This window comes from Drosophila miranda, chromosome 4, assembly GCF_003369915.1.
Source record: "Drosophila miranda strain MSH22 chromosome 4, D.miranda_PacBio2.1, whole genome shotgun sequence".
NCBI lineage: Eukaryota > Metazoa > Arthropoda > Insecta > Diptera > Drosophilidae > Drosophila > Drosophila miranda.
This window is the reverse complement of record NC_046677.1, coordinates 10,919,122-10,941,121: the sequence shown is the minus strand read 5'-3', so window position 1 is coordinate 10,941,121 and position 22,000 is coordinate 10,919,122. Positions and strand designations below refer to the sequence as shown.

Genomic DNA, 22,000 nt, shown 5'->3' with positions numbered 1-22,000 from the left:
TAACTTGGACTTGCTATTAAAAAGCCAATGTAATAAACCCCTGAACTTTGGCCACATACTCGGCACACTCATGCGCTCACACACTCGCACACACAAAAGCCAGCGAAGCGAAAAGAAAGTCAAAAAGTCAAACGTAATTTTTGAATCCCCGAGACATTGTCATAATTTTCCCCTCCCTCTCTCTGTCTACCGCTGTTTTCTGCCATGATTTATTTTACTAAAATAAAACAAAATCATAAACAGCAACAGAAAATAACTCAAATTAATTATGACAGACTCAAAGAGTCCAAAAAATTATTAATGAAAGTGAAATTATCATCAACGAACCAGAAACCCCAAAATAAACCAAAATAAAAGCACAGCGAGATAAAACCGAAACTTTTTGTGGTTCCGATAATTTGCGAATTATAAGGAAATGGCAAAACACGAATGATGGGCCAAGTCTCAGCTTCATTAGATCTTTGATAGATGGAGATGACGGTTGGATGGCGCTGACGGATGGATAGATTCGAAAAGTTGTGAAAAACTTTGTGCGAAAAATGCGGAACCAATTCGGTTTGTTTGCCTACGATTGAGATTGATTTAATTAGCCTGAAACACGGCATGGTAAATGGTAGGTTGCCAGATGGATGCTTATGCAACTAGCCCAGGGTATGGCAATTAAGAATTCATGAATCAGGCCCTAATTAGGAGGTCATCGAACAGAAGAACTAAGAGACAAGCAGAGATCGCGAGCAATAACGAAGGTTAGATACCCTTGAAACTAAGGAGAACATCATTAGAGTAAGGTTATCCATAGATTAAGTAGATTTTCTTTCAAGCTTCATAACTGGATCTATATGAAATCCATATAGAAACCTTATTTTTTAGATAACAAGCCATTCTTCCCATTTTATTTCATTTGGATCACCTGTTAATCCAGTTCTTATAGACATGGGCATAGACATATCTTATATTGTATTATCAGAGTCTTTAGAAACTTCTTTAAGATATTAATCAGATTAATAAAATACAAATTTCGATCAACAACATGCTTTTACAAGACTTATACAGTTCTTAGAGACATTACATGATCAGGTCAACATAAAAATACTTTAAGATCGATCGAAATCAATGCAAAAACCTTCTGTAACAATTATGAATCACCTAGTTCCACTGAGAACCCAGTGTTCTTATGGACAATAATACCAATCGAAATCATTAAATCAACCCCATATATCAATAAGTATCTATGTACCTCGACGAATTTCATTTATTGCGCTCCAGGCAGTGCTCAGATATCCATGAATTGCCTACAAAGTATACCCCTTCCAGGGTATACAAAATTATAGCTTGTAGTCGGGTAGTTGGAGGCCCAACATATTAGCATGGCATTCCTTTGTCGAACAGTTAAATATTTGTATAGAATGGCTGTGTGGAAATGTGAAAATGGTATCATAGCACGCTTTTCACATGAGCGTGTGAAAAGTACACAGAACCCACCATCGGCCGGCCCGCAGTACGGGACTCTCCTCACGGGTCTGTGCTCTCCCCCCAAAGCGGAGGGTGTTATGTTACCTCGAGATGCGAGCTGTAGACGAAAGCATGCTCCAGTTACAGAACTTTATTCTTAATATACATATATCTGTGGAAGTATGTATATATACTCGTAGTATATACATATATCATGTTGTAATTGCAGACTCAGCTTTCGACGGCTGCAAGTTAATGGCCAAAGACCGTTCCGTTGGTCAGCAGCAGCTGCCGCAGCCAAAACAGACGTGCTCCAATTGTAAACAAAATTGTTGGGGCACTTTGTATATAGAGGTGCACTTGCCTCAGACTATGTCTGTGCCTCTGGGGCTGCCCCTGCCTCCTGCATCTCGGCATCTTGCATCTGCCTCTGCTGCTGCTGCTGCTGCTGTTCTCCGGATGGCAGCGGCGTCTGTCAAGTGGGATGCAATGGCGACTTCCCCTCGCAAATACCTTGTTTTTTGCGTGCTCTGCACATTTCCTATAAATAGTAGCTGTAAATCATACAAAAACGAGCCAGAAGAAGACTTGAACTACAATTGAGGCAATCAATCAAGTGGCCGGCACACTCAGATACAAAAGCCACAACAATTCTATCCACATTTTGAGTGGAGGCCCCCACCGTGTTGGACATCTTCCTGCCAAGTGGTATGCCTCTTAGAGGTGCTTTAGATGCATTAGATATGAGTAAATGGTATTATAGATGATTGGAGATGATTGTGCAATCCACTCTGAGGGCGTACTCTCCGCTAAACGATCATCTGAAGAAACCATATCGATTTATGGCCTCTGAACAGCACTTGACCTTATCCGATGATCGAAAACGAAGGACCAGGTGGCAGCTGATATCGTATGACCGCTGGCTATAGTACTCCTATACGATGGTGCGTATCCATGTCATAAACCAGGACTTCCGATTGCGGCGTCTGCCACCTGAGCGGTGGCAAGTGCCACGAGCTGCAGCCCCAACCCCTGCCTTATTAAAGCCAAAACCAAAAAAAAAAGGAACTTTTAAAGCAGCTGATTGGCAACAGGTGGCAGATCAGATCAGAGCAGAGCAGACCAGAACAGAAGGGAGACGACGTCTTGAGCATATCCGCTGTCATCCGCTGTCGTCAGGTGGTGGCCAGGGCCTGTTTGGCCAGGTCAAACGGAAAGGCGTTTAAAGGCTCCAACAAACATCATTTGGCCTTCATAACTCATCCACGGGAGCGAGAGCTACCTCTTTGCGCTTCTTTTCTGTGGCATCGGCAAACGTTTTACTGCGAATTTGGAATTTGCATTCAATGCTTTTTTGGCGGTTTATGGTTTCATCAAATTTCTGTAGAATTTTCGGTTTTTTATGGTGTCGAAAATTAATTTGATTTATACCGAATTTTAGACTGCCGAGAATTACGAAAAGTTTAAGGGATTTGAGGAGCTTATTTTTGAAGAGATTAGGGATTTCAAAGCACACCTGAAACCATAATTAATGAAAGGGAAAATTTAATGCATTTTGGAAGATGTTTTCGGAGATATCTTGGCAGATTTCTTACAGTTTAGCGATTTACATATTTTTAGAAATATCTCCTAAATCTTTTCTTTAATGTCTTTTTGTTACTCCCTAGAAATAAAATATCGCTTTGTCCAGACTTTTTTTGGGAAGTTGCCTCATCCTCGGAGAGATGTGCAGCAATATATCTACTTTTATTTCGCTTCGTTCTGCGCTTTTGCTCATTTTTTGGGCAATTCTGAATTTGGTTTGTCTTTTTGGTTGTTTTATTCCACCGTCTGTCGGAGCGGTTTTCATAATTAAAATGATATATTAATGCTGGATGATTTATCGTGCGAAACGTTTTCGTTTTTTTTCGGTTTTCGCCAGTTAATTATAATGGCTGATGTTCGGGCCAAGAACGTTTTTAATAATGCCTTTAAAAATGCGATGCTGATGGCGCGAATTTCACTTTCAGCGTTCAGCTAATGTTTGCTTAACACTCCGCTAACTTTCAATTTTCAATCGCATTCGAAGCGCGCACACACAACGACTGCGGCAAGCAATTGTATCTCACGGATTGCATCCCATAAATCAACATTAAATATCGCTCAGGCTCAACAAATTGTCGCGACATTCGTTACAGCAGTAAAACGCAAGTTTTTTAAAGTCTTTTCTTATGGAAAAGATACTTTTTGATGGAGGAGAAGATATATTTTGATCCATGTTCTATCTGAGGCAATATCAAATATTTTATAGCATCTCATAGATCTCTTCCAGTCTCTCTCTTTCGCTTTTTTATTGCAAAATGGTATTTATTTTCCACTGGAATTCGATTGAAACCGTAAACGAGCCTCAATTTAAAAACGATTTGTGCCTCCAATTATGTTAATTCCAATTTGAGAGTTTGATGTTGGGAAATCAGTATCTGTTTCTGTAATTCGATTACCACATGAGATACTTTGGGTCCAGTTATCATCGATATTCAATGGGTGATATGTGTGTCAATCTATGGAGCCTCCCGCTGACCATAAACAGCATCATTTACAAGTCATTTACACTCCCAAAAGCACACACATTTCCATTTTCATTACTGTTTCCATTTGCACTCCAGAATGCATGCCGCATATTAATGTCTATATAACATTTTTGGTAGGGGCTCTTTCGGGGGACGTGGTGGAGAAAACTTTGAAACTCTAGTACTCTGCAAACTAACAAAACTTTTCAAATATTCGAAAAGTTATTTGTTTTGGGTGCAGCCAAGTCCCTAGAGGGGGGGCTACAAATCTCATAAATGCTTTATAATGTACAAGCTTTAAGCTCTAAGAACTTTTCAAATCATATTATTACTCACAAAATAATGGGAAAATGTACTTCCCTTTCCATTTAAAAGGACGGAGTAGTTGAAGTAAATTCTCCACACCTGATTTCCAATCGTTTATATAAGACCGAAGATAATCAGCTGCCTAACCCAGTGCTAATTCCAATTCCTTTTCCATAATAAAACCCCGATGAAATCTTGCGCTAAAAGCAGTCCATCAAAGATGACTTCGGTGAGGAAACATATACTGTTGGCGATATGTAAGTATATAGATACTGACTAGATGCTCAGCTGAATCTCTGGTTAGGCCTCTGGCTGGTTGCAGGAAGGTACCTTAACTTTGGCAACACAATGGTGAAGGCTGATGATCCCAGATATTGGTTCCCGGGGAGCAACAAGGGCGTGGCTAAGCTCCAGTCGTGAAAAAGGACAGCGCTTCGGTTCCCGAAAGACCATCTTGGGCACCCACCATGAAGAACAGATTCATGAATTTGAATAAAGACAAGATTTTCTTGGAATGAAAGATTTCTACAGTCAGCTTTCTACATTATTTATTTCCTTAGCTCTCTCTATTGGATGTTGGAGAGCCTATAGACTTTTTCGATCAGGGACAGTCCTCAACACAGCCTTCTTTCATGACGTCTGGAGGCAAAGTAGGCAGACTAAATACAGGTCGAGGAGTACGTGGGGGATAAGGATAGGGATTGCCATGAGGGGGAAAACTTACAGCTCGCGTAGTAAAGCGAGGTGTAAGTGGAGGCGGAGCAGGAGTAAATATTGGTGGAGGTGGGCTAAATATTGGTGGAGGAGGGCTCAATATTGGTGGAGGAGCATGCGGTGGTGCATGACTTTTCTCACACTCTTGAAACGGCTTTATGTGGACCGGAATGTATGCTGTGGTCTTTACATAGTATACAGATTCCCCTCCTTTGAAATCCTGTTGATAGTTCGGCAGCAGTGGATCCAATTTATGTTGCTCATCATCAGGTCGGATCTCATGTTCCGATTTACCCGGTGGCAGGATCAAATAGAGTCCCTTGATCCCGTCCTGGAGTTGCATTCGGCCATCGGGTCCAGGCTGTACCTGTAGAAGATCTGGCTCTGGATAAGAGCTACATTGATGGTCAGATTTTTGTGTTGGAAGGCCAGAGATTCGCTGGATTCCTGCCACAAGCCAGAGGCCTAGCCAGAGATTAAGATATTTATCCAAGGAAGTGTCCAAACAGGATCTTTGATTCACTTACATATCCCCAACGATATATGTTTCCGCATCGAGCCCATTTCTGATGGACTAAACCTCGAGGTAGACTTTTCAGAGGTTTTATAATGTATAAAGCATGGCATTGGGATTGGTTCTGCTGGATTAGGTAATGTATTATCTTCGGTCTTATATAAATGCTTAGGAATGAGGCGTAAAATTGCGGGAAAGATGAATAATTATTATAGATATAGATTGAAAATGGAATGGGGAAATTCATTTCTTTTCTCAGGTAAAAAACTTCGTAGATAAAGCCACAAGTATAGGGTTTAGGCTGTAAGAAAAATCAGAGAACGATCTACATATATTACAATGGACTTGGAACACTGATTTGCATTCCACAAAGACAACAAGACATCTCTGGAGAGAGTCGCTTAGTCCAGTACTCGACTCTTCAAAGACTGTGCTTTCTCTGTCCAATCAAAGTGCCTTAGAACATTCGCTCCTCTCTGTGGAAATTGTAACGATCAATAAACTTGTTTTTATGACTTTCGATGCTGTGATGTGTTGTAAATTGATTTTATAGCGCCAACAGTCCATTATGGGGCTATGGCGATGGCTGTGAGAGTGCGTTATAAAGTGTCGGACGAGCGATGTCGGGGGCACATTCGATGTAGGAAAACTGTTCCAGCAATATGCACTGGTCGCTGCTCATCGGAGGTATGGGTGAGTCCCCCTCTTAAGTGAAGACTCCCCTTGAACTATCCATTTTATACTATTTTTTCATCTTTTTGCAGCTGTGATCCTAAGTCTGATCGGAAGTAAAGTCTGGGTGTCTGGTGCAGAGCAGCCTACTCTCTATCCTTGGGAAAAGGAGCCAGTAACAAAGCACAGCAAGCCATTTAGGGTATCTGGAGATATCTAAAGCTCTGTGGAGAGATTCCTTGGGTTGATACGATATTATATTATATTTGTTCTTGAAATAAATGAAATCAGAAAACCATTACATAAAAAGCCGTTTCGGTATGAAGGGAATATTGAAAATAGTTGAAACCCTAAAAATGCTTAAATTAAACATTGAATAACTATTATAATGGCTTCGAATTAGGTGCCTTTCATGAGAATCGCATAGAACGGAGATAAAATACTTAAGTAAGAGCGGGAGAGATCAACAAATAGGCAGCTCGGAATGCCACAGAGACTCTGAACTATAAAATTCCTCCCTTCCCTTTCCAATGGAGTGCCTTACTCTCATTTTGAATATAGAATGTATCGAGAGGTAGATGTATAGAAAAATCCTTCCTTAAGTATAGTTTTTGATTCCCCTGAAGTACCTTTTCAGTCGGAGAACTTTTGTTCCAATAAACTTTAAAAATTTTTCACTATAATATAAATTGATTATTTGCTATCGCACAACCATGAAAAAACACTAAAATATTAATCATATCAGAGACCATTTCTGGTAATAAAACTAAATTGATTATTGCCCCCATTCTTCATTCCGTGCCACTGGCTACCTATAAAAGTCTGCCCCAAGACAGCCACTTCTTCATTCAGAGGAAAATGAAACTCCTTACGGTCTTCGCCTTCATATGTGGTAAGGTATCAATACAATCCGATCAAAATAAAATAACTAAAAATAGCCACCGTCTTTCTGATAGTCGGAACCTTTGCGGTGCTGCACGGCGTCTATGGCTCACCCGTGCCATCGCCAGCACCGGAGCCGAATCCTGACGCAGATCCCAAGCCCAAGGCGGACCCAGAGCCGGAGCCGGAGCCCAGCCCAGATCCAGAGCCCCTCCCAGAGCCCGCCCCAGAACCCCTCCCAGAGCCAGCCCCAGAACCCCTCCCAGAGCCCCTCCCAGAACCAGCACCCAGTCCGGTAGCCGAGCCCAGCCCCAATCCAGTGGCAGAACCCAATCCAAACCCATCTCCTGTTGCATCGCCAATGATGCCACAACCCATGCTCCTGTCTGACAAATTAGATGCCAATTTCGTGGCACTCTCTGCCAGTCCTGATCCAGCCCCAGCCCCGGCGCCAGCTCCAGCTCCAGTTCCGGCTCCTTTCCCGGCTCCGCTGCCAGCTCCATCGGCAGTTGCCTTGGAGCCCATGGGCTATCCGGGCAGTCTCGATGATTTGGTACCCGACAGTATTGCCGAGGCATTGCCAAACTAAGGATGCAAGATCTCTGAAGAGACCAAAACAGCAGCAGCTGTATTTTTAACGAGGCCTGCACACACACACACACACACACACACAGAGCATTCACGCATACACATCTACATATATCTATGTATGTCTTCTCTTCTGAAACTTAATGTATTACAAGCACTTTATGTATTGAATGTATCCCCCACAGCATGAGCGGTTAATAAATTGCAATGAAAACAAAGTGGAATTTTCATTACTGAATATTTAGGTGCAATTAAAGGTTTTAGATTCTAGAGATAGGAAGATTTTAGTCGAAAATGCCTATTCGACTAGATAGAACAGATGGAACAGATTATGGAAAGCGTAATCTTTCCTATTTAAGTCACAAATCATGAGCTGCTGGTAGTAAACGGTAGCATCCTTTTTGGAACTTTGTACTGGAACTCGATCTGACCCAATGGGCTTTTCCGTAGTTTTCTGTGGTTCTTTGCATGAGATGCATATAATCTTAACAAAAATTCAATTATATTGCAGAACTAGCTACTTTTCTAAGAATAATGATTTTAAATGGTAAAACCTACACCAACTACACCAAAATTCAGCTATAGATTGCCCCTTTATAACTTCGTCTTAACTTCTGGTAAATAAAAGGCTTTCAATTGCAAAATTGATTGTGTTTTGCGCTCAGGAGAACTAACGAAAAGTCGAAAAAAAATCTGTTCTTATGTTTGAATATTTTATCTGTATAGTAACATTAATTAGGCGTCGTTTAGGTATCGTTTTCAACCATTGACCAGCGTTACATCTGCACTGCATGCCATTTAATGGTTATTTATCTTTAATTTTAACCAAGTTGTTATCCCCGATGAGAGTAGGCTTCAACAAACCCAAAAAAAACCAGACAAAAGAACGAAAAAAAATCAGTGAAATATTTGCTACTCAAATCCATTTCCGATATCAACTTCCACAGCAACTGATTACTGGGGCACGGCAGTCACATGAGACATCGACACCAGACGACAGACCAAGCGACCGACCAACCGACATAGAGACCAAGAGACCAACAGACCAGACCAACCACCGACCGGATTTGAATGAAAAAATACCAGAGACTAAACGAGAGAAAGAGAGAGAGAGGGAGAGAAAAAATCACTTACAAAGAGGAAGCGACAGCTACAACAAGTTTTATCAATGAACTTAGTGTAAGGTTGACGACAAAAAGCCACAAAAGACAATGGAGAGGGCCAAGGGTGGGGATGGCATGGGATGGACAACATAAAACCACACGAGAAAGATTCATTGATCAGTGGGTCTGGGCTCTAGATGGGGTTCATCCGTTCGCAGAGCATCATTACAGGGTTTATTCATTGTCTGTGGGCATATAAATCGGCTTATTTATATTTCCCCCTTCTTCATCCGCTGTCGATCGTAAAGCTTATCCCCACCAGAGCCTGTCTTCGTTCTCAATCGAGATATCAATTTACATGTTAACACATCGTGAGTGTTTGAATGACGGACAAATTGGCAAAAGCCGACTATGAATGAACGAACCTCCCTCCTTTATTGATAGCCGAAGAGCCGGTTTGCTGTTTAAGCCACATGGGAAAGGCGTAGACTCAATGCCTTGCCAAAATATCTTCAAAAACGGTAGCAAGTCAATGAGGAGGCCTTTCAAAATTGTTCAGAAATTATTCTTTAAAGTGGGTTTTGGGTGGGGCTCTTGGGAAAGTAAGTTCTTTTCGAAATTAAAAAGGGGGTTTTTAGAAGAGTTTTGCTGGGCCAAGATCTAAAGGCGACAACTTTGAAGGTATCGGAATAAACTTTCTTAAGGTTTAAAGTACCAAACGGTTGGTTTTACAAAGAATTATCAATCAATTTAAATTTTAAATATAAAATATTGATTAGACAGAGTCTCTTTGGATGAGATATCATTCATTTTATGCTATAAAAATGGAAATACTCAAATCATCCAAATCTTTAACAATAAAACTTTATTCGCGAAGAAACAGAAGCCTTTGTGCTATTTTTATTCAAATTGTTTGCTGAAATCTTAAGAATAGATCATCAGAACTTAATTTTATTTAAACTGCAGCTCTTTCTGCGTTCTCCCCATTCTTTTTATGATCTGATTGATGTGCCTCCGCTTTAGGTTCTCCATTAACCATATTCTTTATGTCACCGTTTAAATATTCACAGCGTATTCTACATTATTTAGGAACTTTATGGAACTGCCGTGATCTTAAGTTGCAATTCCTATGATGGGCAAATTTATGTATTTGTGAAAATCGTACCATTGGCGATTCTCGGCAACCAGCAAAAAAGCAATGCCCACAAGAACTTGAAAGGGAGTTAAATTCAAATTTAAAAAAGTATTTAAATATTTATCTAAATACCTATAAATGGTACGAGCCTCATCCCAACAAAGGTAGCAACTAAATGAAAAATGGACAACATATAAAAACACTTCAACAACATCAACTAATTAGCCACACTTCTCATTTGGAAAATTCTATTACTGTTTAGTAATTTTTAAGGGGCTTTCCACCAATCCATCTATCAATAATTTCCTAATCCATAAACCTCAATTGAGTGGCCAAAAGAGCCACCAATTAGGGCTAAAAGCATAGCCCTAATTACACAATGAATGACCGCAAAATTCACAAAATATAATCACAATCATTGAAAAAAAATGAATACAATTAAATCGATATAAATTATAAATGATATTCAATCATTTTTACAGAAAAATATGTGCATAAAAACAAGCGAAAAACATCAAAAGCGGCATAATTAAAACAAAAACAAACGTCACTTAATTATATTATCAACCGAAAAACACAACAACGACAAAAACGTAAAGTAAAAAACAAAACAGGGAAAAAATATAATGGGAAAGAAGGAGAGGAACCTGAAGAATCGGAGAGAAACGGAGTGGAGCAATGGGGAGGCTGTTTTGGTGGGGCATAAAAGGCAGCTGGCAGCACATTAATTTATAATTATTTGTGCTACCATCAAAGGGTTAATCAGAACAAGTGGCACTCTTGCTGTGTAGACAGCAAATCAACAGAAGAGTGGAATATGGGATACTCTGTAAAGATGGAATATTGTGAAGAGAAAGGATAGAAGACGACCAACGATCAGGTAGATATTATCATCCATAAACGAGTACGCCATAGCATATTGATATTTTCTGAGCAAAATATCTGGCGTTCTTCAGTAAACATCATATCACAACGAAACAAAAAGGGTATGAACAATCTCATGTGGCGCACATTTAGAGTAACAGAAACAGAAGCCCAAATGCGAGTACATTTTGTGGTCTGATGCCTTTCTTCCATTATTATTTTTGAGAGAAACAAATTTGAAATTAATTTCAACAACTGTGCGGGTCCCCTAGAGGTCTAGACAGTGTGAGGGGCACATTGTGGGTGTGTGGCAAGTGGGGCGCCCACAGAAGATTGCATAAACCCATCAACCATCCGTCGACTCGAGACACTCGCCAGTCGCCAGTCGCCAGTCGCCGTGCTGCCTCATTAGAGCTAATCAAACTGAATGCTTTAATCAAAGTGGGGTTCGATTGCAAATCATTTTCCACTCACACTTTCAGGTTTTCATGTTTTCAGTTTTCACTTTCAATTCGATTCGATGGAAAGCACAAATACGGGCGTGTGGTGCAGAGGAGACCGCAGAAAATGGCCAAACAACGATTGAAGAAAATAAATGTGGAGAAATTAGCAAAACGTGAAACAGAAACCGCAAAAGAAGAGGCCCACAGCCACGGCGGTGACAGGCGTGGGAGAGTACTGCCAGAGATCTTAAGCAGATGCTCAAGCTCAAGAGTCAAAGACGGACATCATTATCGAAACAATGGGGTTTCAGAATCAGACAAATACCGAAGCCAGGAGGCAGGCGACCCACAAATCAGACAAATGTCTGTGCCCCAGGACCTAGTGCCTTATCGGAACGTTACGCTCGCGTGATTTGTTTGATTTGCGATTGTTTAAACAATTTAAGCAGCCATGGCTCTGTCTCGGGCCAACTCAAGCGGAAGGACCCCAAGCCCTCTCACGCACCAAAACAGTTTCAGGGCTTACATTACGTGACCTGGGACCTCAAATCGGGACACAATTAACTGATTAGCTCGCCGGCAATTGTCAGTTCTTTGGGCCAAAAGCGGCAGCAGCAAAGTAAGTTAATTAATTGAATGGAAAATCTATAAACGACAGACAAAACAGTGGAAGAGCGCTGAGTGTTTATTAGTGTCCCGTTTCTTGCAAGCAGCACGGCGTAATACTCTCAGAGAGCGAAGTGTCGTCTCAGACTTAATGTTGTCGTTGCTGGCAAGGCGATAAAAGGAACTGATGAAAGAGAGCTGGAACGAATCAATTGCGAGAGCATGCATTGCGTGGGAGAAGCAAAGCTTTCGTAGATGAAATGGAGATCAAGAGATAACACAATTGTGACCGCACTGCGCTCGGTGGAAAAATACAACAAAAACGCAAGAACAGGAATAGACGTGTCCGTCTCTGAAATATACATATATATATGAGTCATTTCATCTACTAAAGCTTTTGTGCAATACATGCTCTCGCAATAGATTCCTTCATTCTATCGCTTTCTCAGAAAACACCACGCTCACCCCCAGAATATAATGCCCGTGCGAGCATAAGGAGCGGGACTTGTACTTAACCATCCGCGAAGATCTATACTACTACTAAATGTCTTATAACCAAACAATAGCACAAATTTAATCCACATCAGGGACTCTTGTGTTCTACACACATTCCAGTACAAGTTCCCTTGTACCTCCTCCTTCTTACTCTATAAGCGGATAAATAAAATATATTTCAATTGGCTTTAACCAATTAGGCTTTTGAAAGCGCGCAAAGTGTTAAAATTCTCAATAAAAATATGGCCATAATCGGCTTCAATTATATTATGTTCTATTCAATTTAACAAGTAAACTTTCTGCGAAAGAAATTTTATTAAAATATAATTCAGTTTTAAATGCTGTCTGTTGGAGTTTTAATCATTATTTTATGGAGATTTTTGTTGGACTAAAAAGCGGTGCCAGCACTTTAATCCCACATTTATTATGGATATTGATTTGCGGGGAAACCGCTAAACAATTATATTATAATCAGCCACATCCGAAAAACATTTAAAAAAGGGCTTTTGTTTGATTTTTGTTTAATGTTTGTGTGTGGCGGCGGTTGATTAAAAAGATCTCCCACTGTTTGGTGCGTGTTTCGGCTTTTGGCCACCACACAAATACCTAGCTGGGGCGGAAATCATTCAATGATTGATAAGCATCGGCCAAATGGCAAATTAATTGATTGCAAAATGAATGAGAGAGGCCGAATTTAAGTGAGTATTAAATAAAGCTCTTGGGATAGAATGTCGAATGTAAGTGTGTATGTGTGTGGTCTAAAGGATTGGCAAAGGACATCATCAAATTAATGAATTGCCAGGCGGTGACCTTTATGGGCTTAACACAGAGTTTAGGCCTGTTTCTGTATGTGGTTTATACCTGTTCTCGGTATGTGTGTGTGTGCGTGGACTTAATCAATTAATTAAAATTAAATCTTATCCGTTTCACTAGCCAAAGAGTCTCTAAGGCTCCCTACAAGGCCTACCTGAGGGAGTGCTCAAGTGAACACCTGGCCAAGAACCATTGCCTGCTTGATGGCCAACACTTCACTGCTGAGTGGCCAACACTCACACTGAAGCGGCAACAAATGACTTTTGTATGGATTGGCATCAGCAGACAATAAAAATTAAATCGCATTCGTTGCGCCGCAGGACAGGAAACGGAAACGAACGACAATCGAAGAAGCAGCTCCTGCGGTGTCTTTGTGCCGCAAAAACCTCCTTGAATGAACCAACAAATTTCCTTTCATACATTGTTTATTTGAAAATACTTCCAATACTTCAAGCTGAGAGAGAGTCCAAGGCATCGACTGACAGATGGTTTTTGGAAGAGGCTACAGATCTCTAAATATATTTTTAAAAAACTGGTAAAACATTCTTCCAACAAGTGTAAATCGTTTCACAAGCAAACAATTTATTTTTTCAAAGTTTAATTGTTGTTTAGAAAACTCTTCCTTTGCGCACACAAAACAAAAACGTAAAGACAAATATAATTTAAGCAAAAACATTTATGTGACAATGGATTTGATGTTCTCTGACTTTTGTTTTGTAAAGTACAATAAAAATATGAGTTTTTCATTACTTTTCCTGTGTTCCCAGTCTTAAAGGAACAACTTTTTCCCATGTTTACAGGAAGTTTTCCACACAAAGATCCGACTATGCAAATTGCCACCCCTTTCCTTTGTCGATTATCATGCGACAGGATGGATGGAGCTTTAATATTTGCCAGTTGAACAAATAAATACACATAAACACAATGTGTTTGCTTAGCTGCACGAACCGCTGATAAGATGCGTCTAATCTTAAGGATGAGTTGGGGATAGGGGAGTTTCTGTTTCACCCTTCCACCGGGCAATTATCAAGATCCAATTACAAACAAATGATTCAAATCATAAACAATATTAAACATCGAAACCAACAAAGTCCCATCATTTTGCGGCATTTGCGTTTCTGTATCTGTCAGATAAAGCTTCCCCCGACTTCCTGTGCGAAATGAGGCAGCTGTTGAATTGCCGGACAAGTGGGGGATTGCTGCAAAAGATTGTCTATTGGAATCATCTATAAAATCTTCGTCGTGTGCTTGGCTTTCAGCTCGAAGTAATTTAGCAAATCTTTGCGTCCATTTTCGGGATTCACAATTCGAATAAATCGAATGGGGCGTAACGCAAAGTAGATATTCATCCAAACATCGGGTAACGGCATTCCACCTGGCATCATCCGTCCCACACGATCCCACCGATTCTGATCGCAAGAGACCTCCACATCGTAGCAGATCTCCACAGACTTAAGCCGTTCTATGATGCTTATGAAATTGATCCTATAACAGTGCCTCAGATCAATCAATGGCTCATTGTGGATGCCAGTGATACGCCGCAGAAAATATTTATCAAAAGCCACATCCTTCTCTGGCCACAAGGTGGTATGGCAGGGCACAAATTTGGGAATATTCTCAGGTTCTACGTAGCCCGCGGGACGCACAACTAGATCTTCCTCACTCGTGAGGGGCAGTCCCACCGAGGAGAATAGCGACTGGATGTTCTCCTGCGGATGACGGCTAATCCACTCGCATACAATCGAAAAGATCTGATCCTCTGAGACAACGAAGGTGTCGCGGGTCAGGATTTCCCCAAGTGTGGTTTTGGACACCATTAGGAAGGAGTCTTCTTTGAGAAGTTCGGACGCCATTCGGTCCATGAACTTAAAGCATCGTTCGGCCAAATCTTCCAGACTGTTGCGACGCGCTGCACCTAGCACCGTGAACACATTGTTGAGGTGCAGACTCTGTTCGAGACGTTTGTTTAGAGCCATCTCTACTTTCTCCAATTCATATAGACGGGCTACGCCCAACACGTCGACAATGGCAACCAAAGGTAGAGTAGAGATTGAAAGTGTGCCTGTGTAAATATACGCCAAGATCACTTTGAAAGGTGCCAATGCCACCTCCAGGGGTACCTGGCGATCCTTTGGCATAGAGCCGTGCAGAAGTACGCGAAAGAAGTCACTCCGTGCGGCCAAAATCACACAGTGAGCAGGCAGTCGCTGATCCTCGACGCAGAACCAGACATCCGCAAAGACCTCGCTCATACAACGACGACCCATATCCTCCATCAAGCTATCGCCCAGGTGGACGTCTTTGATATGCACCTCCTTGGGGCAGGACTGTTTCTTAGCAGACTTGGTCGAATTGCTGCTCATTTTTACACAGGCTCTGATTTTGGAGAATGATTTTTCTGTGTAATATAGTTCTGTATATTATTCCAACATTCCCCTTATGTAGTTTTCTTTCAATTTGAGTTTAGAAACAATGAAAATTCGATGTTTCTGTGGGTCATCCCTCCTCTTCTCTAAAACAAAAACCAACCTTCAAATCGTTCTCCCTCAGAAATTTAAGCCATCATCATTATATATGACAAACAAGTCGCTGCCCTTTTTTTTGTTGGAGGAACATTCTGTTGGTGGGCGTTTGCAAGATTATGGCATGGCTAAAAGGCTGATGCCCAAAAAATGTCTTGTCTGCTTGTGTTTTTATTCTTGTTTTTTTTTTTTGTTGGGTCTGGATGTGGTTGTCGTGTGCCGAAAATATAAATATCATGAGTATTTTAGTGTGTGGCTTTTTTATGAAATTTATTTTTGGTATAATTTCATATTTGATTACGTGACAAATTTACAGAATGAGACGCGTAAAAATGATGGGCCGCAGAAATGATTGTCGGGACGAATGTTGGAAAGGATTATGCAAATAAGATTAAAGTAAATGACGGTCTTTGGGGGTCTAAAGAGATGATCGTACATATGTACATATAAGCCTCGTTTTACACTCTTTAATCTCTGCAAATGTAAGACTCCTCTCACAGCTTTTTCCGTTATGTAAGCACTTTTTGAGATATAAAAATCCTACTCCAAAAACCATTTAGCATAATATTTCCTCCACACATTCCACATTCCACAGGCTATCGTTTTCAAATGGCCCTGGCAATAAAACTAATAAAATGTGTTGAGCTAACAAAATGCATCTCATAAATTACCAGACATTTCGGGAACTCAAGCAGAGATGCGTCCAGCATCAGCGATCAGACGATCCACAAAAACTGAAAGTATGCATAAATCTGTCAAACGAAACGCTTTCAAGCAGTGCAGCGCGACGAGGCACGGTCCATTTAAAACTCATGAAACGCGACACTTTTACCCTAAAACCGAATTCCAGCTAAGGTCCGAGTTCTCATAGCGACACGAAACCCTTCACAAATTAGAGCAATCCAAAAACAGATCCCCACAGGTAGCCCAAGAAACAGGTAGTTATCTGTCTTCCGAAACGTACAAGTTGCGTCAACAAGGCGCCCTGGTCTTGGCCCAGTTTATTACGAACTCCATATTTTAGAAAGTAGATCTGGATCTACATTCTATACGAATGTTTATGATTTACAATTAGGGCCCGACGTCTGGCGGATGGGTTAAAGTGGAAGAGATGCATTCTGATGCGAAATTTAGGTAAGGGATTGGAAGTTCCTTTTCATTGGATACAAATTCACAGTAGGGAGCAGTTATCCGTTCATATCGAGCTGATAGAAAACAGTTTTCCTGATTTCTTTCCTTCTTGGACTTGCGCTTCCACAAACATACACCCAACTTTTTCTGCCACCAAAGAATCTATAATGAAACACAGGCTTTTCTTGAGATGCATTTTCTTAAAACAAAAAGCCATTCCCTGCAGCATATTTAACGTGCCACTCCCGTATCCAACCTATATTTCATACGAGCAGCGGCTCTTTTGCTCATGACATCCGATTTCCGTTTGGATTTTTTTGTGCGGACCATCAGTTCATTTCCAGTGTCTAAATTATCCTCCACCTCGTTGCGGACAGTCCTTAGCTGCCCATCGATCATCTGCTTGGAACTGCTGCGCGAAATAGAGCGAATTCTGAGCTGCGGATCAGCCATACTGCACCGCCAGAGACAAATGGTGCCTACATAAAGAAAGTCTTCATCTGTAGAGATCCACGTAGTAAAATAGTATTTGGTAAGGACTAACAGAAAAGGCAGAGCAACGAAGAGTAGTTCATGGTGGAAAGATCTGTTTAAAACTGTAGGGAAATTAATGGGATTTACACTCGACTTTGGATCAGCATAACTAATAAGGTTTTATATTGTATTACATTGTTTTCTGGTAAATCAAGTGTGTTATTTGAAGGTTTTTCAAAGATGTCTCAGACTTTAAATTTTGTAGAACTAATTGAACTAATTTCATGGTTGAAAGTTTTGTCGTAAATTGTGGGAATTTGAAAGGATTTACGTACGACTTTTAATCATAAGATTTTTTATTTAATTAGTGTTGTGGTCAATCAAATATATTAGTTAAAGATTTTTGTGATTTAGTATATTTGTAATATATTTCATACAATATTTCATTTCAACATAATTGTAGTATGTCCATTCCATGGGTTTCTCTTCCTACCCTAACATATCTACGATTTTTTTGGCAACTTGCGCCAATTTACGTATATCACCAAAACCGAATCGCCTGAGACATATGTATGCTGCCTTTAAAATCAAAAGAAATCAGGATCTGTAGATCAGCTTTTAGTATATGTGGGACGGAACAGTAAGATCTGTTTTAAACTCTAGGGAAATTAATGGGATTTACACTCGACTTTGGATCAGCATAACTAATAAGGTTTTATATTGTATTACATTGTTTTCTGGTAAATCAAGTGTGTTATTTGAAGGTTTTTCAAAGATGTCTCAGACTTAAAATTTTTGTAGAACTAATTGAACTAATTTCATGGATGAAAGTTTTGTCGTAAATTGTGGGAATTTGAAAGGATTTACGTACGACTTTTGATCATAAGATTTTTTATTTAATTAGTGTTGTGGTCAATCAAATATATTAGTTAAAGATTTTTATGATTTAGTATATTTGTAATATATTTCATACAATATTTCATTTCAACATAATTGTAGTATGTCCATGGGATTCTCTTCCTACCCTAACATATCTACGATTTTTTTGGCAACTTGCGCCAATTTACGTATATCACCAAAACCGAATCGCCTGAGACATATGCTGACCTTAAAATCAAAAGAAATCAGGATCTGTAGATCAGCTTTTAGTATATTTGGGACGGAACAGTAAGATCTGTTTTAAACTCTAGGGAAATTACTACCATAACTAATAAGGTTTTATATTGTATTACATTGTTTTCTGGTAAATCAAGTGTGTTATTTGAAGGTTTTTCAGAGATGTCTCAGACTTAAAATTTTGTAGAACTAATTGAACTAATTTCATGGTTGAAAGTTCTATTGTAAATTGTGGAATTATCAATTGATTTACGTCCGACCCTTAATCATAAGCTTTTTTATTCAATCATAAAGCTTTTTATGATTTAGTATATTTTTAATATATTTCATACAATATTTCATTTCAACATATTTGTAGTATGTTCATGGATTTCTGTTTCTTTCTACCCCAACATATCTACTTTGCCGATATGCACCAACACTGCATCGCCTGAGACATATGATGCCTTTAAAATCAATACGAAATCGGGATCTGTAGAGCTTTTAGTATATTTGGGAAGGACTTACAGAAAATGAATAGCAACCAAGTGCAGTTCATGGAGAACATACATTCGACTTTTGATCACCAAATCAAGTATGTTATTTGAATGTTTTTCAAGATTTTTCAGACTCATAGTTTGAAACAAATCCAATTACAGGAGTATTGCAGGTCCTTGGTTAAACGCAACTTTTCGTAGTATTTGATTTAGTATATTTTCAATATATTTCATTCGGTGTGTACATACTCGTATATATGTACATCTAAAGGGTTTCTGTTATTACAATTACTGCCCGACTATCTTCTGGATATTATTGATGCCGTCCTTTACTGCATTCGTAATTTCGGGTACTAGTGGAATTTTTTCAATCACACCAACACTGCATCGCCAGAGACATATGCTGCCTTTAAAATCAAAAGGAAGTCAGGATCTGTAGATCAGCTTTTAGAATATTTGGGACGGACTTACAGCAAATGAATAGCAACGAAGTGTAGTTCATGGTGGAAAGTTCTGCTGTAAACTGTGAAAAAATGAATAGAGATATTTTCCACTTTGGATCACTATAAAGAATGAGATTTCATTCAATTAGTGTTTTTATATAACAAGTATGTTATTTGAAGGTTTTTCAAAGATGTTGCAAACTTCAAATTTGGTGGAACTAATGTCATGGAAAGGGTCGCTAAGGGCCGTTCTTATTATACCCGATACTCGAAATGAGTATTGGGGTATATTAGATTTGTGGTAAAAGTGGATGTGTGTAACGTCCAGAAGGAATCGTTTCCGACCCCATAAAGTATATATATTCTTGATCAGCATCAATAGCCGAGTCGATTGAGCCCTGTCTGTCTGTCCGTCTGTCCGTCCGTCCGTCCGTCCGTCCGTCCGTCCGTCCGTCCCCTTCAGCGCCTAGTGCTCAAAGACTATAAGATCTAGAGCAACGATGTTTTGGATCCAGACTTCTGTGATATGTCACTGCTACAAAAATATTTCAAAACTTCGCCCCGCCCACTTCCGCCCCCGAAAATCCGAAATCTGTGGCATCCACATTTTTAAAGATACGATAAAACCAAAAACGCAGAATCGTAGAGGATGACTATATGTTCTAGAGTGTAAAATCTCAACCAGATCGTATAATTATTATAGCCAGAATCAAGAAAACAATTTCATTCTTTCTCTCTCTGTCTCTCTCTAACACACACGTAGCATAGGCGGCTTTGCTTAGAGTAAAACATTAGCGCCTAGATCTCAGAGACTACAAAAGCTAGAGCAACCAAATTTGGTATCCACACTCCAAATATATCGGACCGAGACGAGTTTGTTTCAAAATTTCGCCACACCCCCTTCCGCCCCCGCAAAGGACGAAAATCTGGGGATATTCAAAAATCTCAGAGACTATTAAGGCTAGAGTAACCAAATTTGGTATCCGCACTCCTGTTAGATCTTACTATAAAACTTGTATCTAAAAATTTCACCCCACGCCCTTCCGCCCACACAAAGAACGAAAATCTGTTGCATCCACAATATTGCACATTCGAGAAAACTAAAAACGCAGAATCATAGATAATGACCATATCTATCAGATTGCTGAATCTGGATCAGATCAGATCATTTTTATAGCCAATAGGAACAAATCAATTTGCAGTGGCTACGCAGCGCCCGACGTCACGCTCAGACTGATTTTCTGTCTCTCTCGCACGCACTCTTTGTCGTGTCGCTTAATATTAGCGGCGTCTGCCGGAGGAGAGCCATACTGACTTAGTATCGGGTATAACCGTAGAGTTGCGGTGTCCGCAGCAACTCACAACGTTCCCCCTCGTTTTTTTAATTTACTTTCTCGAGGTATTTAAGATTCAGTATACTTTCTGTACATTTCAATATATTTGTAGAATATTTCAGTATGCCTTACGTTTATTTGTAGTACACATTAAGTATATTTTTACATCATTTTTCTAGTATATTTTTCATTATATAGATAGATCATTCATTCGCCAGAGACATATAATGCTTTCAAGATTTAAAAAATTCTTTAACATGAGGTCTGACGTGTTTCAATACGTGTTCATTTAGTCCCAAGCTTTATATTTATTCCAGCAATTGCTACGATTTATTGATCACAATTTATTAAAAATGTTTTACAATCTTCGTCAGAAGTGCAGAATTGTGACTATTTTCTCTTCTCTCTACTCCATTTCAAGTTCGTGACAGCCTTTAGTTCCCTGTCAATATTCGCACGTAAGTACCTTAGCAGACGGATGTACCTAAATGTATAGACAGGGCCTATTCTAGAATTATTCATATTCCACTGAGGTATCAATGGATTTCCCGTATCGACATCCTTGCAATTTTCTGCCTGCTGTTGAGCCCTTCTCAGATCCATTGTCACATCGTACAACTTCTTATTAAAAGCTTCCATCTTCGCGGCTAATGTCTTGTTTTTCTCCATGGACAAAGCGTAATTTTTTCGCATTTCTGCTAACCTTTTATCCATCCTATCGATGGACTGCTCAGTTTGGTTTCCTCTGATCTTCCAATACATTGCTACCCTTTTACCCTTTGAGCCATATTCGAAGGGGAACCTTATCACCTCTGATTCATCTTCCTTTGGAGGTGACTTCGCGTCATCTGCTTCATCTTCCTTTGGAGGTGACTTCGCGTCATCTGCTTCATCTTCCTTTGGAGTTGACTTTGCCGTCTCTGGATCTTCGGCCTTTGGGGACTTTTGATCTTCCAGTTGTGGTTCATCTCTCTTTAGGGGGTCATCTTCTGCCACGTTGCCCGATAGAACTGATCCATATATAAACTTTCATAGTTAAGGTGCGATCAACACTTTCTTTCCATCAACAAAACTTACGCAGTGCTGCGGTGCACACTAACAAAAGAAACCTCATCTTGAAGAAGGCGATCCTTCAACTGCTGAATAGCTGTGGGAAGTCTCTTCTTTATGTCACGCATTGTATTCAGAATTGTGTAACGCTTTGCGATTCGTTTCGATTAACATTTACTGGGGATTAAGGTTCATAACATAATTCTTCTCCATCGATTAGTGATTATGCAAGGTCACATTATATAATCGCCGATTCGACAGATCCTCTGAAAATAAATCAAAGCGAGCTCCCAATTCTTTCAAAAAAAAGTATTACCA

At 39.9% G+C, this 22,000-nt stretch overlaps 5 protein-coding genes and 3 long non-coding RNA genes across 8 annotated transcripts; 3 read left to right on the top strand and 5 right to left on the bottom strand.

Annotated features, from left to right (window-relative positions):
* Positions 1 to 4,838: 4,838 nt before the first annotated feature.
* On the bottom strand, positions 4,839 to 5,644 carry LOC108161451 (leucine-rich repeat extensin-like protein 1). Its single transcript, XM_017295713.2, has 2 exons — positions 5,549 to 5,644; positions 4,839 to 5,486 (listed from the first exon to the last, which is right to left on the bottom strand). Exons 1-2 carry the CDS (start codon positions 5,583 to 5,585, stop codon positions 4,909 to 4,911), a joined length of 615 nt encoding a protein of 204 aa, XP_017151202.1. The 5' UTR covers positions 5,586 to 5,644; the 3' UTR covers positions 4,839 to 4,908.
* Positions 5,645 to 5,755: 111 nt separating this feature from the next.
* LOC117189084 lies at positions 5,756 to 6,508 on the top strand. The gene is made up of 2 exons (XR_004473149.1): positions 5,756 to 6,228; positions 6,300 to 6,508. It is a non-coding gene; the product is annotated as an uncharacterized LOC117189084 (long non-coding RNA).
* A 509-nt stretch (positions 6,509 to 7,017) lies between these two features.
* On the top strand, positions 7,018 to 7,895 carry LOC108161500 (protein TsetseEP). The gene is made up of 2 exons (XM_017295775.2): positions 7,018 to 7,099; positions 7,164 to 7,895. Exons 1-2 carry the CDS (start codon positions 7,066 to 7,068, stop codon positions 7,676 to 7,678), a joined length of 549 nt encoding a protein of 182 aa, XP_017151264.1. The 5' UTR covers positions 7,018 to 7,065; the 3' UTR covers positions 7,679 to 7,895.
* A 1,733-nt stretch (positions 7,896 to 9,628) lies between these two features.
* On the bottom strand, positions 9,629 to 10,133 carry LOC108161651. The gene is made up of 2 exons (XR_001775492.2): positions 10,048 to 10,133; positions 9,629 to 9,991 (listed from the first exon to the last, which is right to left on the bottom strand). It is a non-coding gene; the product is annotated as an uncharacterized LOC108161651 (long non-coding RNA).
* Positions 10,134 to 14,362: 4,229 nt separating this feature from the next.
* On the bottom strand, positions 14,363 to 15,499 carry LOC108161244 (BTB/POZ domain-containing protein 9-like). Its single transcript, XM_017295468.1, has one exon. The coding sequence runs from the start codon at positions 15,497 to 15,499 to the stop codon at positions 14,363 to 14,365; it is 1,137 nt and encodes a 378-aa protein (XP_017150957.1).
* A 1,467-nt stretch (positions 15,500 to 16,966) lies between these two features.
* On the bottom strand, positions 16,967 to 17,440 carry LOC108161489 (accessory gland-specific peptide 26Ab-like). The gene is made up of 2 exons (XM_017295762.2): positions 17,334 to 17,440; positions 16,967 to 17,268 (listed from the first exon to the last, which is right to left on the bottom strand). Exons 1-2 carry the CDS (start codon positions 17,362 to 17,364, stop codon positions 17,021 to 17,023), a joined length of 279 nt encoding a protein of 92 aa, XP_017151251.1. The 5' UTR covers positions 17,365 to 17,440; the 3' UTR covers positions 16,967 to 17,020.
* Positions 17,441 to 18,652: 1,212 nt separating this feature from the next.
* LOC108164095 lies at positions 18,653 to 19,262 on the top strand. The gene is made up of 2 exons (XR_001775782.2): positions 18,653 to 18,953; positions 19,018 to 19,262. It is a non-coding gene; the product is annotated as an uncharacterized LOC108164095 (long non-coding RNA).
* Positions 19,263 to 20,939: 1,677 nt separating this feature from the next.
* On the bottom strand, positions 20,940 to 21,816 carry LOC117189146. The gene is made up of 2 exons (XM_033394213.1): positions 21,710 to 21,816; positions 20,940 to 21,642 (listed from the first exon to the last, which is right to left on the bottom strand). Exons 1-2 carry the CDS (start codon positions 21,744 to 21,746, stop codon positions 21,023 to 21,025), a joined length of 657 nt encoding a protein of 218 aa, XP_033250104.1. The 5' UTR covers positions 21,747 to 21,816; the 3' UTR covers positions 20,940 to 21,022.
* Between the last annotated feature and the right edge of the window lie 184 nt (positions 21,817 to 22,000).